Here is a 12,568-nt window from a genome sequence, read left to right as displayed (position 1 = left end):
TCTCACACGCTAGTAAAAGTAATGCTCAAAATTCTCCAAGCCAGGCTTTAGCAATACATGAACCGTGAAATTCCTGATGTTCAAGCTGGTTTTAGAAAAGGCAGAGGAACCAGAGATCAAATTGCCAACATCCATTGGATCATGGAAAAAGCAAGAGAGTTCCAGAAAAACATCTATTTCTGCTTTATTGTCTATGCCAAAGCCTTTGACTGTGTGGATCACAATAAACTGTGGAAAATTCTGAAAGAGATGGGAATACCAGACCACCTGACATGCCTCTTGAGAAACCTGTATGCAGCTCAGGAAGCAACAGTTAGAACTGGACATGGAACAACAGACTGGTTCCAAATAGGAAAAGGAGTACGTCAAGCCTGTATATTGTCACCCTGCTTATTTAACTTATCTGCAGAGTACATCATGAGACATGCTGGGCTGGAAGAAGCAAAAGCTGGAATCAAGATTGCCGGGAGAAATATCAACAACAGATATGCAGATGACACCACCCTTATGGCAGAAAGTGAAGAAGAACTAATGAGTCTCTTGATGAAAGTGAAAGAGGAGAGTGAAAAAGTTGGCTTAAATCTCAACTTACAGAAACGAAGATCATGGTATCTGGTCCCATCACTTCATGGGAAATAGATGGGGAAATGGTGGAAACAGTGTCAGACTTTATTTTGGGGGCCTCCAAAATCACTACAGATGGTGATTGCAGCCATGAAATTAAAACATGCTTACTCCTTGGAAGGAAAGTTATGACCAACCTAGACAGCATATTCAAAAGCAGAGACATTACTTTGCTGACTAAGGTCCATCTAGTCAAGGTTATGGTTTTCCAGTGGTCATATATGGATGTGAGAGTTGGACTGTGAAGAAAGCTGAGCGCCGAAGATTTGATGCTTTTGAACTGTAGTGTTGGAGAAGATTCTTGAGAGTCCCTTGGACTGCAAGGAGATCCAACCAGTCCATTCTAAAGGAGATCAGTCCTGGGTGTTCTTTAGAAGGAGTGATGCTAAAGCTGACACTCCAGTACTTTGGCCACCTCATGCAAAGAGTTGACTCATTGGAAAAAACTCTGATGCTGGGAGGGATTGGGGGCAGGAGGAGAAGGAGACGACAGAGGATGAGGTGGCTGGATGGCATCACCGACTTGATGGACATGAGCCTGAGTGAACTCTGGGAGTTGGTGAAGGACAGGGAGGCCTGGCGTGCTGCAATTCATGGGGTCGCAAAGAGTTGGACATGACTAAGTGACTGGACTGAACTGATGGAACCAGATGCCGTGGTTTTCTGAATGTTGAGCTTTAAGCCAACGTTTTCACTCTCCTCTTTCACTTTCATCAAGAGGCTTTTTAGTTCCTCTTCACTTTCTGCAATAAGGGTGGTGTCCTCTGCATATCTGAGGTTATTGATATTTCTCCCGGCAATCTTGATTCCAGCTTGTGCTTCTTCCAGCCCAGCGTTTCTCATGATGTACTCTGCATATAAGTTAAATAAGCAGGGTGACAATATACAGCCTTGACACACTCCTTTTCCTATTTGGAACCAGTCTATTGTTCCATGTCCAGTTCTAACTGTTGCTTCCTGACCTGCATACAGGTTTCTCAAGAGGCAGGTCAGGTGGTCTGGCATTCCCATCTCTTGAAGACTTTTCCACAGTTTATTGTGATCCACACAATAAAGGCTTTGGCACAAAGTCAAAGGCTTTGGCATAGTCAATAAGCAGAAGTAGATGTTTTTCTGGAACTCTCTTGCTTTTTCCCTCGAGTCAGTGATGCCATCCAGCCATCTCATCCTCTGTCGTCCCCTTCTCCTCCTGCCCCCAATCCCTCCCAGCACTAGGGTCTTTTCCAGTGAGTCAACTCTTTGCATGAGGTGGCCAAAGTACTGGAGTGTCAGCTTTAACGTCATTCCTTTCAAGAACACCCAGAACTGATCTCCTTTAGAATGGACTGGTTGGATCGCCTTTCAGTCCAAGGGACTCTCAAGAATCTTCTCCAACACTACAGTTCAAAAGCATCAATTCTTCGGTGCTCAGCTTTCTTCACAGTCCAACTCTCACATCCATACATGACCACTGGAAAAACCATAGCCTTGACTAGATGGATCATTGTTGGCAAAATAATGTCTGCTTTTGAATATGCGATCTAGGTTGGTCATAACTTTCCTTCCAAGGAGTAAGCATGTTTTAATTTCATGGCTGCAATCACCATCTGCAGTGATTTTGGAACCCAAAAAAATAAAGTCTGACACTGTTTCCATTGTTTTCCCATCTATTTCCCATGAAGTGATGGGACCAGCTCAACTGGAATTCTATCACCTCCACTAGCTTTCTTTGTAGTGATGCTAAGGCCCACTTAACTTCACATTCCAGGATGTCTGGCTGTAGGTGAATGATCACACCATCGTGATTATCTGGATCATGAAGATCTTTTTTGTACAGTTCTTCCATGTATTCTTGCCACTTCTTCTTAATATCTTCTGCTTCTGTTAGGTCCATACCATTTCTGCCCTTTATCGAGCCCATCTTTGCATGAAATGTTCCCTTGGTATCTCTAATTTTCTTGAAGAGATCTCTAAACTTTCCCATTCTGTTGTTTTCCTCTATTTCTTCTCACTGATCACTGAGGAAGGCTCTCTTATGTCTTCTTGCTATTCTTTGGAACTCTGCGTTCAGATGCTCATATCTTTCGTTTTCTCCTTTGCTTTTCACTTCTCTTCTTTTCACAGCTATTTGTAAGACCTCCCCAGACAGCCATTTTGAGGGTTTTTTTGCATTTCTATTCCATGGGGATGGTCTTGATCCCTGTCTCCTGTACAATGTCATGAACCTGCATCCATAGTTCATCAGGCACTCTATCTATCAGATCCAGTCCCTTAAATCTATTTCACTTCAACTGTAAAATCATAAGGGATTTGATTTAGGTCATACCTGAATGGTCTAGTGGTTATCCCTACATTCTTCAATTTAAGTCTAAATTTGGCAATAAGGAGTTCATGGTCTGAGCCACAGTCAGCTCCCAGTCTTGTTTTTGCTAACTGTATAGAACTTCTCCATCTTTGGCTGCAAAGAATATAATCAATCTGATTATGGTGTTGACCATCTAGTGATGTCCATGTGTAGAGTCTTCTCTTGTGTTGTTAGAAGAGGGTGTTCACTATGACCAGTGCGTTCTCTTAGGAAAAGGTCAGTTTTCATTCCAATCTCAAAGAAAGGCAATGCCAAAGAATGCTCAATCTACCACACAATTGCACTCATCTCACACGCTAGTAAAAGTAATGCTCAAAATTCTCCAAGCCAGGCTTTAGCAATACATGAACCGTGAAATTCCTGATGTTCAAGCTGGTTTTAGAAAAGGCAGAGGAACCAGAGATCAAATTGCCAACATCCATTGGATCATGGAAAAAGCAAGAGAGTTCCAGAAAAACATCTATTTCTGCTTTATTGTCTATGCCAAAGCCTTTGACTGTGTGGATCACAATAAACTGTGGAAAATTCTGAAAGAGATGGGAATACCAGACCACCTGACATGCCTCTTGAGAAACCTGTATGCAGCTCAGGAAGCAACAGTTAGAACTGGACATGGAACAACAGACTGGTTCCAAATAGGAAAAGGAGTACGTCAAGCCTGTATATTGTCACCCTGCTTATTTAACTTATCTGCAGAGTACATCATGAGACATGCTGGGCTGGAAGAAGCAAAAGCTGGAATCAAGATTGCCGGGAGAAATATCAACAACAGATATGCAGATGACACCACCCTTATGGCAGAAAGTGAAGAAGAACTAATGAGTCTCTTGATGAAAGTGAAAGAGGAGAGTGAAAAAGTTGGCTTAAATCTCAACTTACAGAAACGAAGATCATGGTATCTGGTCCCATCACTTCATGGGAAATAGATGGGAAATGGTGGAAACAGTGTCAGACTTTATTTTGGGGGCCTCCAAAATCACTACAGATGGTGATTGCAGCCATGAAATTAAAACATGCTTACTCCTTGGAAGGAAAGTTATGACCAACCTAGACAGCATATTCAAAAGCAGAGACATTACTTTGCTGACTAAGGTCCATCTAGTCAAGGTTATGGTTTTCCAGTGGTCATATATGGATGTGAGAGTTGGACTGTGAAGAAAGCTGAGCGCCGAAGATTTGATGCTTTTGAACTGTAGTGTTGGAGAAGATTCTTGAGAGTCCCTTGGACTGCAAGGAGATCCAACCAGTCCATTCTAAAGGAGATCAGTCCTGGGTGTTCTTTAGAAGGAGTGATGCTAAAGCTGACACTCCAGTACTTTGGCCACCTCATGCAAAGAGTTGACTCATTGGAAAAAACTCTGATGCTGGGAGGGATTGGGGGCAGGAGGAGAAGGAGACGACAGAGGATGAGGTGGCTGGATGGCATCACCGACTTGATGGACATGAGCCTGAGTGAACTCTGGGAGTTGGTGAAGGACAGGGAGGCCTGGCGTGCTGCAATTCATGGGGTCGCAAAGAGTTGGACATGACTAAGTGACTGGACTGAACTGATGGAACCAGATGCCGTGGTTTTCTGAATGTTGAGCTTTAAGCCAACGTTTTCACTCTCCTCTTTCACTTTCATCAAGAGGCTTTTTAGTTCCTCTTCACTTTCTGCCATAAGGGTGGTGTCCTCTGCATATCTGAGGTTATTGATATTTCTCCCGGCAATCTTGATTCCAGCTTGTGCTTCTTCCAGCCCAGCGTTTCTCATGATGTACTCTGCATATAAGTTAAATAAGCAGGGTGACAATATACAGCCTTGACACACTCCTTTTCCTATTTGGAACCAGTCTATTGTTCCATGTCCAGTTCTAACTGTTGCTTCCTGACCTGCATACAGGTTTCTCAAGAGGCAGGTCAGGTGGTCTGGCATTCCCATCTCTTGAAGACTTTTCCACAGTTTATTGTGATCCACACAATAAAGGCTTTGGCACAAAGTCAAAGGCTTTGGCATAGTCAATAAGCAGAAGTAGATGTTTTTCTGGAACTCTCTTGCTTTTTCCATGATCCAGCAGATGTTGGCAGTTTGATCTCTGGTCGTCTGCCTTTTCTAAAACCAGCCTGAACATCTGGAAGTTCATGGTTCATGTGTTGCTGAAGCCTGGCTTGGAGAATTTTGAGCATGATTTTACTAGCATGTGAGATGAGTGCAATTGTGCGGTAGATTGAGCATTCTTTTGCATTGCCTTTCTTTGAGATTGGAATGAAAACTGACTTTTTCCAGTCCTATGGCCACTGCTGAGTTTTCCAGATTTGCTGGCCTTGAGTGCAGCTCTTTCACAGCATTATCTTTCAGGATTTGAAACAGCTCAACTGGAATTCTATCACCTCCACTAGCTTTGTAATGATGCTTTCTAAGGCCCACTTGACTTCACATTCCAGGATGTCTGGCTCTAGGTGAGTGATCACATCATCGTGATTATCTTGGTCGTGAAGATCTTTTTTGTACAGTTCTTCTGGGTATTCTTGCCACCTCTTCTTAATATCTTCTGCTTCTGTTAGGTCCATACCATCTCTGGCCTTTATCGAGCCCATCTTTGCATGAAATGTTCCTTGGTATCTCTAATTTTCTTGAAGAGATCTCTAGTCTTTCCCATTCTGTTGTTTTCCTCTATTTCTTTGCACTGATCACTGAGGAAGGCTTTCTTATCTCTTCCTGCTATTCTTTGGAATTCTGCATTCAGATGCTTATATCTTTTGTTTTTTCCTTTGTGTTTCACTCTCTTCTTTTCACAGCTGTTTGTAAGGCCTCCCCAGACAGCCATTTTGCTTTTGGCATTTCTTTTCCATGGGGATGGTCTTGATCCCTTTCTCCTGTACAATGTCATGAACCTCCGTCCATAGTTCATCAGGCACTCTATCTATCAGATCTAGTCCCTTAAATCTATTTCTCACTTCCACTATATAATCATAAGGGATTTGATTTAGGTCATACATGAATGGTCTAGTGGTTTTCCCTACTTTCTTCAATTTAAGTCTGAATTTGGCCTAAGGTGTTCATGCGGTAGTTTGAGCATTCTTTTGCATTGCCTTATTTTGGGATGGAATGAAAACTGCTCTTTTCTAGTTCTGCGGCCACTCCTGAGTTTTCCAAATTTGCTAGCATGTTGAGTGCAGCACTTTCACAGCATCATCTTTCAGGATTTGAAATAGCTCCACTGGAATTCCATCACTTCCACTAGCTTTGTTCATAATGATGCTTTCTAAGGCCCGCTTGACTTCACATTCCAGGATGTCTGGCTCTAGGTGAGTGATCTCACCATCATGAGGGTCATGAAGATCTTTTTGTATAGTTCTTCTGTATATTCTGCAAGTGTCTTATATATAAAATTATTATTCCTATGTTCCTGTGTTATATATCATGGACTCTTAAATAAAGATTTTCCTAGACCACACTTTCCATCAAAAAAGAATGATTTAAGAACTCCAGGATTTTTATCTCTTCAATCTACATTACATTTTCCAAACTAAGCATAGATCACTTACTCAAATTTTCATTTGTTGAAATGCATTCTACATACTCTAAACTAATTCCATAAATGATGTAATCATAAAATCACTAAATCCTTACCCCAAATTCATACCAGTCTTAGAAACAAACGTATGGCTATATTTTGAAGCAGAAATCTAGAATCCTAATGCAGGGTTTAGCATCATGTCAGATCTCTTTGGACACAAAAACAAGGAACACGTGACGAGAGTTATCAAACAAGTCTTTTCCTGTGAAAACCATAGATCTAGTCATTTTACCATCCTTAAAGCTTTTGTACTTTAGTATGGGGCATGTAGCTGAAGACTTTATAGATCATACAGACAAATGGGACATTTCAATAAAAAATTTAGAGTTAAAACTTATTGAGGCTTTATGCATATTCATAATTTAACCCTCACACACCCCTGCCAGGAAGACTCCTGGCATCAGTATATACAATAATTAATTATATAGAACATTAATTAATTTTATATAACATGAATAGCTTAATATATATATTATATATACAATATAACCACATTGTATAAATAAAGAAGTTAATTCTGAAGAATCAACAAGCCAAGTAACTTGGTTATAGAAAAACAGTAACACAGCAACCAGATCTCCTAATGACATGTCAGGGGCTTGTTATACCACCTCGTATATTCACAAGCACAAAAGTTCTCACTAATAATAAAAGCAAATGAATTATTGACATATGGTAGAATTTCCAGGGATAATATTAGTCTGCTGCTGCTAAGTCACTTCAGTCGTGTCCGACTCTGTGTGACCCCATAGACAGCAGCCCACCAGGCTCCCCCATCCCTGGGATTCTCCAGGCAAGAACAGTGGAGTGGGTTGCCATTTCCTTCTCCAATGCATGAAAGTGAAAAGTGAAGTCGCTCAGTGGTGTCTGACTCTTAGCGACCCCATGGACTGCAGACTACCAGGCTCTTCAGCCCACCAGGCTCCTCAGCCCATGGGATTTTCCAGGCAAGAGTACTAGAGTGGGGTGCCTAATATTAGTCTAGTGGGAGGCAATTTATGTGTGTTGAAAGGTGGAGGGTGGCACGGTTAGAAAAAGCTGAAAGTACAAGAGCAGAGGAATCTTTTCCCCACAAGTAACATGGAGCTGCATTTCTAAGTGCCACTGGCCATGAGGACCCACATCCAACTATATGGGACACTTCTCATCTGCTAGTCTAAACACGTGCATTTGAGACCTTGATGGCTTCAAACTTTAATAAAGCAACTTCTGTATTACAGCCTTGCTAAACGGTCTCAAAAGTAATTTATATCCCATTGTATCCGGAAGAATCTTATGTAGTGACAAAATGATTGTCATTGGCTGATAAACATTTATCCAAATAAATTTTAAAGTCAAATCAATTCACAAGAGCATAAGAAATGAAAAAACTCTATTTTTAATGGAATGCCATTTTTACTGAGATCATTTCAATAACTTAGCACTGTTGGCCACTAAAACTCCTGCTATAAATTCTCTTGGCACCAAAATATAAAGAAGCCTGATGCATTTATATTCTAAAGTGGCTCATTTTTAACTCAACCACAAATGTCTTTAAATTTTTTTAATGCTTTCTGAATCAAAGCATTAAAAAAATTATAGACATGATCTGGGCAGCTCTGAAGAAGGAAAAATATAAAGGTATCCCCTTATTATTTTAAACCCTTTTGATCCAGAAAGCATCCAACTGGTAGAAACTGTGTTTCATAGCAGTCATAGGCCAATTTTCATACCAAATTATAACTTGCTGAGAAATTCTTCTTTCGTGGGCCACTTTCAGACCCTTAATGCTGTGCTAGCACCAGGTCTCTGCAGTACTCACATTTAAGAGTGTACTCACATCTATTCTTAGCTGACTAAATCTGAAAGTATCAACCAGCCCTTGTATGAGAACATTAAGCCTTGTTTACAATGAATATCAGTATGCGCATCCTCCTTTCTTAACTAATTGCAGAATCTTCCTGATGTTTATAGAGAAATAATCCAATAATTATTGCACAGTAAAAAAATAAAAAAACTGAGGTGCCAGAATACTCAGTAAATCAGGGGAAAGAGTCATTCAAACATACTCTATTAGCAAAACTCATTCCATTTCTATTTCCTTTCCATGAAATATACAAGTCTAAATTGGTGTCTGGAATTCCAGAGTCCTGCCCCAAAACTCCCATCAGTGTCCCTCGAAGTTCACCAACAGCTCACCTCACCGGTGTCTCTTTATACAGTCCTATGAGTTGTGTACAGTACTGTACAATCCTAGGAGTGCCAGTGACACTGTAAAGTCATGGTTGTCAATGTTTAAATCACGTCTTATAAACTGGCAATATCAGTAAGATATATGGGTTTTTTTCATGAAGTCAGTGTAGTATGACAATTTTTCAACAGAGAATAAGAGTGTTCTAATGAGCATAGTTTTCTAATTCACAATAAAATACCAGTGTATCAGCAATCTTGTCACTAACCATCTTAATTCAGATAAATCAATTAAATTAATCTTTTGATAATGCGTATAACAAGGAATAAGAATATTTTTCCTATTGGGAGGCAATAAAAACACTTTTTTACCATAAAGAGGGTAAAGACTTAACCAAGGCCCTTGTATCTCCCAGAGAAGTGACTTAAATCACTTTTTTCCTAACTTTTTTAAAAAAATAGATTCATTGTTATATCAGTTTTTTCACTGCTCATTTACAGACCAAGGAAGAGGGTCACAGAGATTTCATCTCCTCAAAGACTGCTTTTTTTTAAATTGGAGTATAGTTGATTTACACTGTTGTATTACTTTCTGTTGAATGGTAAAGTGAATGAGTTATACCTATACCTACTCTTTTTTAAGGTTCTTTTCCCATATAGATCCTTATAGAGTATTGAGTAGAGTTCCTTGCGCTATATAGTAGGTCCTTATAAGTTATCTGTTTTCTATATAGTAGTGTATATATTTCAGTCCCAATCTCCCAATTTATTTCCCCCATTCTTCCTCCCTGGTAATCATAAGACAGTTTCCTACATCTGTAACTTTATTTCTGTTTTATCAATCAGTTCATTTATACCATTTTTTAGATTCCACATATAAGCAATATCATACAATATTTGTCCTTCTCTGTCTGACTTATTTCACTCAGTATGCTTTTTAATTTAGGAAAATATATGCAAAAACATATCTATAAATAATAATAAGAAAAACTACAAAGTTCCTTAATTCCATCTGTACCCAGAGAAGAGGGAGAGAGAGGAGAAAGAGAAAGAACAGGAAGAGGGAAAAGAGGGGGAAAATATCATTGGGAGGGGACAGGGCAGAAAAGGAAAAGAGAGGTACAGAGAAAGAAATCAAAGGATATAAGTACGTAGGAAAAAAAGAGAGGCATATTGAAGACACGGCAAGAATGACAATAGGTGAAAAGATCAAAGAAAATTCTAAATTCTCAGATGAGTACTAGTTTAAGAGTAAACTGAATTAATTCTGCTTTATTTTTCCTTGCTTTATGGAAAAAGTTACTTTGTCATTGCTAATGAGGCATGAACCATTTATCACAGCTCTTCAACTATTCAATATCCCTACACTTTACAAGATTCGTCTTTCACAACTCATCAGGGGTATAGCTGTCTTCTTGGCCAAGGTGATTTGACTGCAAATAATCAAGCCAAGCCAAAAAAGACAGGAGAAAACTACTTTCCCTGAGAGAACTGGCAGCTTTTGATATTACATGGACAGTTGTGGACAGATATGACGAAAGGTTGACACCCTATTCTGTGGAAAAGTATATTCAATGGAGAATAACACCATGCTTAGCTGTGGCAAAATGAATCCACTTGAGTTATTTGATTTTAATCAATACTTAAACTATATGAATGAGCTATCAAAGTACATCTTGGTCAAATACCTAAAAGCATTGTTTTAATCAGTGTGTGAGTTCTTAGAGTTTCTGGAGGCACTAGTTTGAATATATATTCTTTAAAAAATCACACTTATTTCACAGATCATTAAGTTGGCCTCTACACTCCTCCTCATACCAGATACACACACACACACACACACACACACACACACACAGAGTATTGTCTGGTGACAGTTTATCTCATTTTCCACAGTGCTCCTATATACCCAAGTGTGGAAAAAATTTTGAAGAATCCATGTCCCTGGTGAATGTTGTCATGGAAAACTTCAGGAAGTACCAACACTTCTCCTGCTACTCTGACCCAGAAGGAAACCAGAAGAGTGTCATCCTAACCAAACTCTACAGTTCCAACGTGCTGTTCCATTCACTCTTTTGGCCAACCTGCATGATGGCTGGGGGCGTGGCAATTGTTGCCATGGTGAAACTCACACAGTATCTTTCCCTGCTCTGTGAAAGGATCCAGCGGATCAACAGATAAAATCAAAGTGGATGAAATCATTTTCTTTAAAGCTCAAATACTGTTTTCTTTCATTCTTCACCAAAGAACCTTAAGTTTGTAATGTGTAGTCTGTTATGAGTTCTTTAATATATTCGTATACGTAGAGCAATAATGCAAAAGCTGTTCTATATGCAAACATGATGTCTTTATTATTCAGGAAAAGAAATAACTGTTTTTGTTGGTTGGGTTTTTTCTTAATCTTGGTTCAATGCTGGAACTAGTACTTCCTTCTCTCCTTCCGCCAAAATCGGGCTCAGTTATTTATTTGCCAAGCTTCATGGAGGAATATAGGCAATATCAATGTGACAAGATCTGTGCTCAGAGTTGTCAGATCTCTTGATATTTCTGCAATATTTTTTGTCATTCATTGTTTACTAAAGCTGCAGCCAAAAATATTTTTTCTTTCCTTACTCTAAACTGAGCCCTGTAGCAAGCGAAGGGACCAGATTTCCTAACTAAAGGATGTTGTGCGTTTTCCTTGTATTTCTACCATATCACTGTAAAGAAGAGGGGAATCCCAGCAGCTATTTTTTCCTTTTATTACTTTATACTCATAACTTTAGATTTTTTAACTGATTTCCAAAAAATAAGCTGTTTTCATTAACCAATTCTATAATCTCTTCCTGTGATTTAATAGAAAATGAACAGAGCCCTTTTCCATGTAAGACCCTGCTACTGTGTGAGAAGCTAACATTTACCAGGAGTTTCATTACCTGTGAACTGACAATGTTGCATACAATCCAGAAAAGACTATGTTACTAAGATATTTGTGTGAAAATCTTTACTCCATTTCAATGGAACTGTGAGAATTAAGATCTTACATGCTGGTCAAGACTGGTGGACTGGTTTCAATGGATAAATCTATCATGGCAAATTGACATGTTAGAATATTGCTTTTGAGAATTTGTGTTTAAATTAATGAGTATGTAGTCCCTCTTTCTGACAAGTATACCCCACTGGGATTTTAAAATTATAGCAGAGAATATTTGTCTCATCTACATGCTTTACTTTTCTATTTATGATCCTCTTGTTTTGTTGTTAGGTTTTATACACAATCTTTTCCCTAACACACACTTGGACTGAATAACAGATTTAAGGGAAGCTTTTGTTCACACTGCCTTCACACTGTGTTTGGAGTGGGGAGGGGGAAGGAAAATGAGGAACTGGTTTTCAACAAAAACATTCCATCTTTTATTTAGCATCAATATCAGAAGAAGAACAAACATCTATCTTTCTCATCTATATTTAAGTACCTTTTTTATATATAAGTACCTTTTATAATCAAGGTTTTCTAGATATTGCAGAATTTTACAAATCATATGTGTGGAATGAATAGTGAAACTAACCTGATGAAGTAGAAAGGATTCTGTGATATTGTAATTCTTAGTTTGATTTTCAAAAACAAATCCATAGGGGATAATCAGGACTTCAAATGTGTAACTAAAACTTAAAAAAACAATCCATTACATTGGAAAGATTTCACTACCTCTTGCATTCTAAGTTGATAAGCCCAAGGTAGTCCAAAAACCTATGATTCACTATTTTTAAAGTTATTTTGGCTTCCCTGATGACTCAGCAGTAAAGAATCTACTTGCAATGCAGAAGACCTGGGTTCAAACCCTGGGTTCGGAAGATCCCCTGGAGAAGGAATGGCAACCCACTCCAGTAT

The 12,568-nt window shown here is 39.1% G+C and overlaps 1 protein-coding gene across 3 annotated transcripts in view; it reads left to right on the top strand.

The window, feature by feature from the left end:
* KCNMB2 (potassium calcium-activated channel subfamily M regulatory beta subunit 2) overlaps positions 1-11,897 on the top strand; it is a 424,156-nt gene extending 412,259 nt beyond the window's left edge. For all 3 annotated transcript variants that reach the window (XM_060405120.1, XM_060405123.1, XM_027958237.3), the window contains one exon: positions 10,594-11,897. In XM_060405120.1, the coding sequence (XP_060261103.1) occupies positions 10,594-10,878 (285 nt within the window). In that variant the 3' untranslated portion in view covers positions 10,879-11,897. The remainder of the gene's footprint in view (positions 1-10,593) is intronic.
* The last annotated feature ends 671 nt before the right edge of the window (positions 11,898-12,568 follow it).

Source organism: Ovis aries, chromosome 1, assembly GCF_016772045.2.
Source record: "Ovis aries strain OAR_USU_Benz2616 breed Rambouillet chromosome 1, ARS-UI_Ramb_v3.0, whole genome shotgun sequence".
In the NCBI taxonomy this organism is placed as follows: domain Eukaryota; kingdom Metazoa; phylum Chordata; class Mammalia; order Artiodactyla; family Bovidae; genus Ovis; species Ovis aries.
Note: the sequence above shows the minus strand (reverse complement) of the source record. Positions and strands in the feature narration are given on the sequence as shown.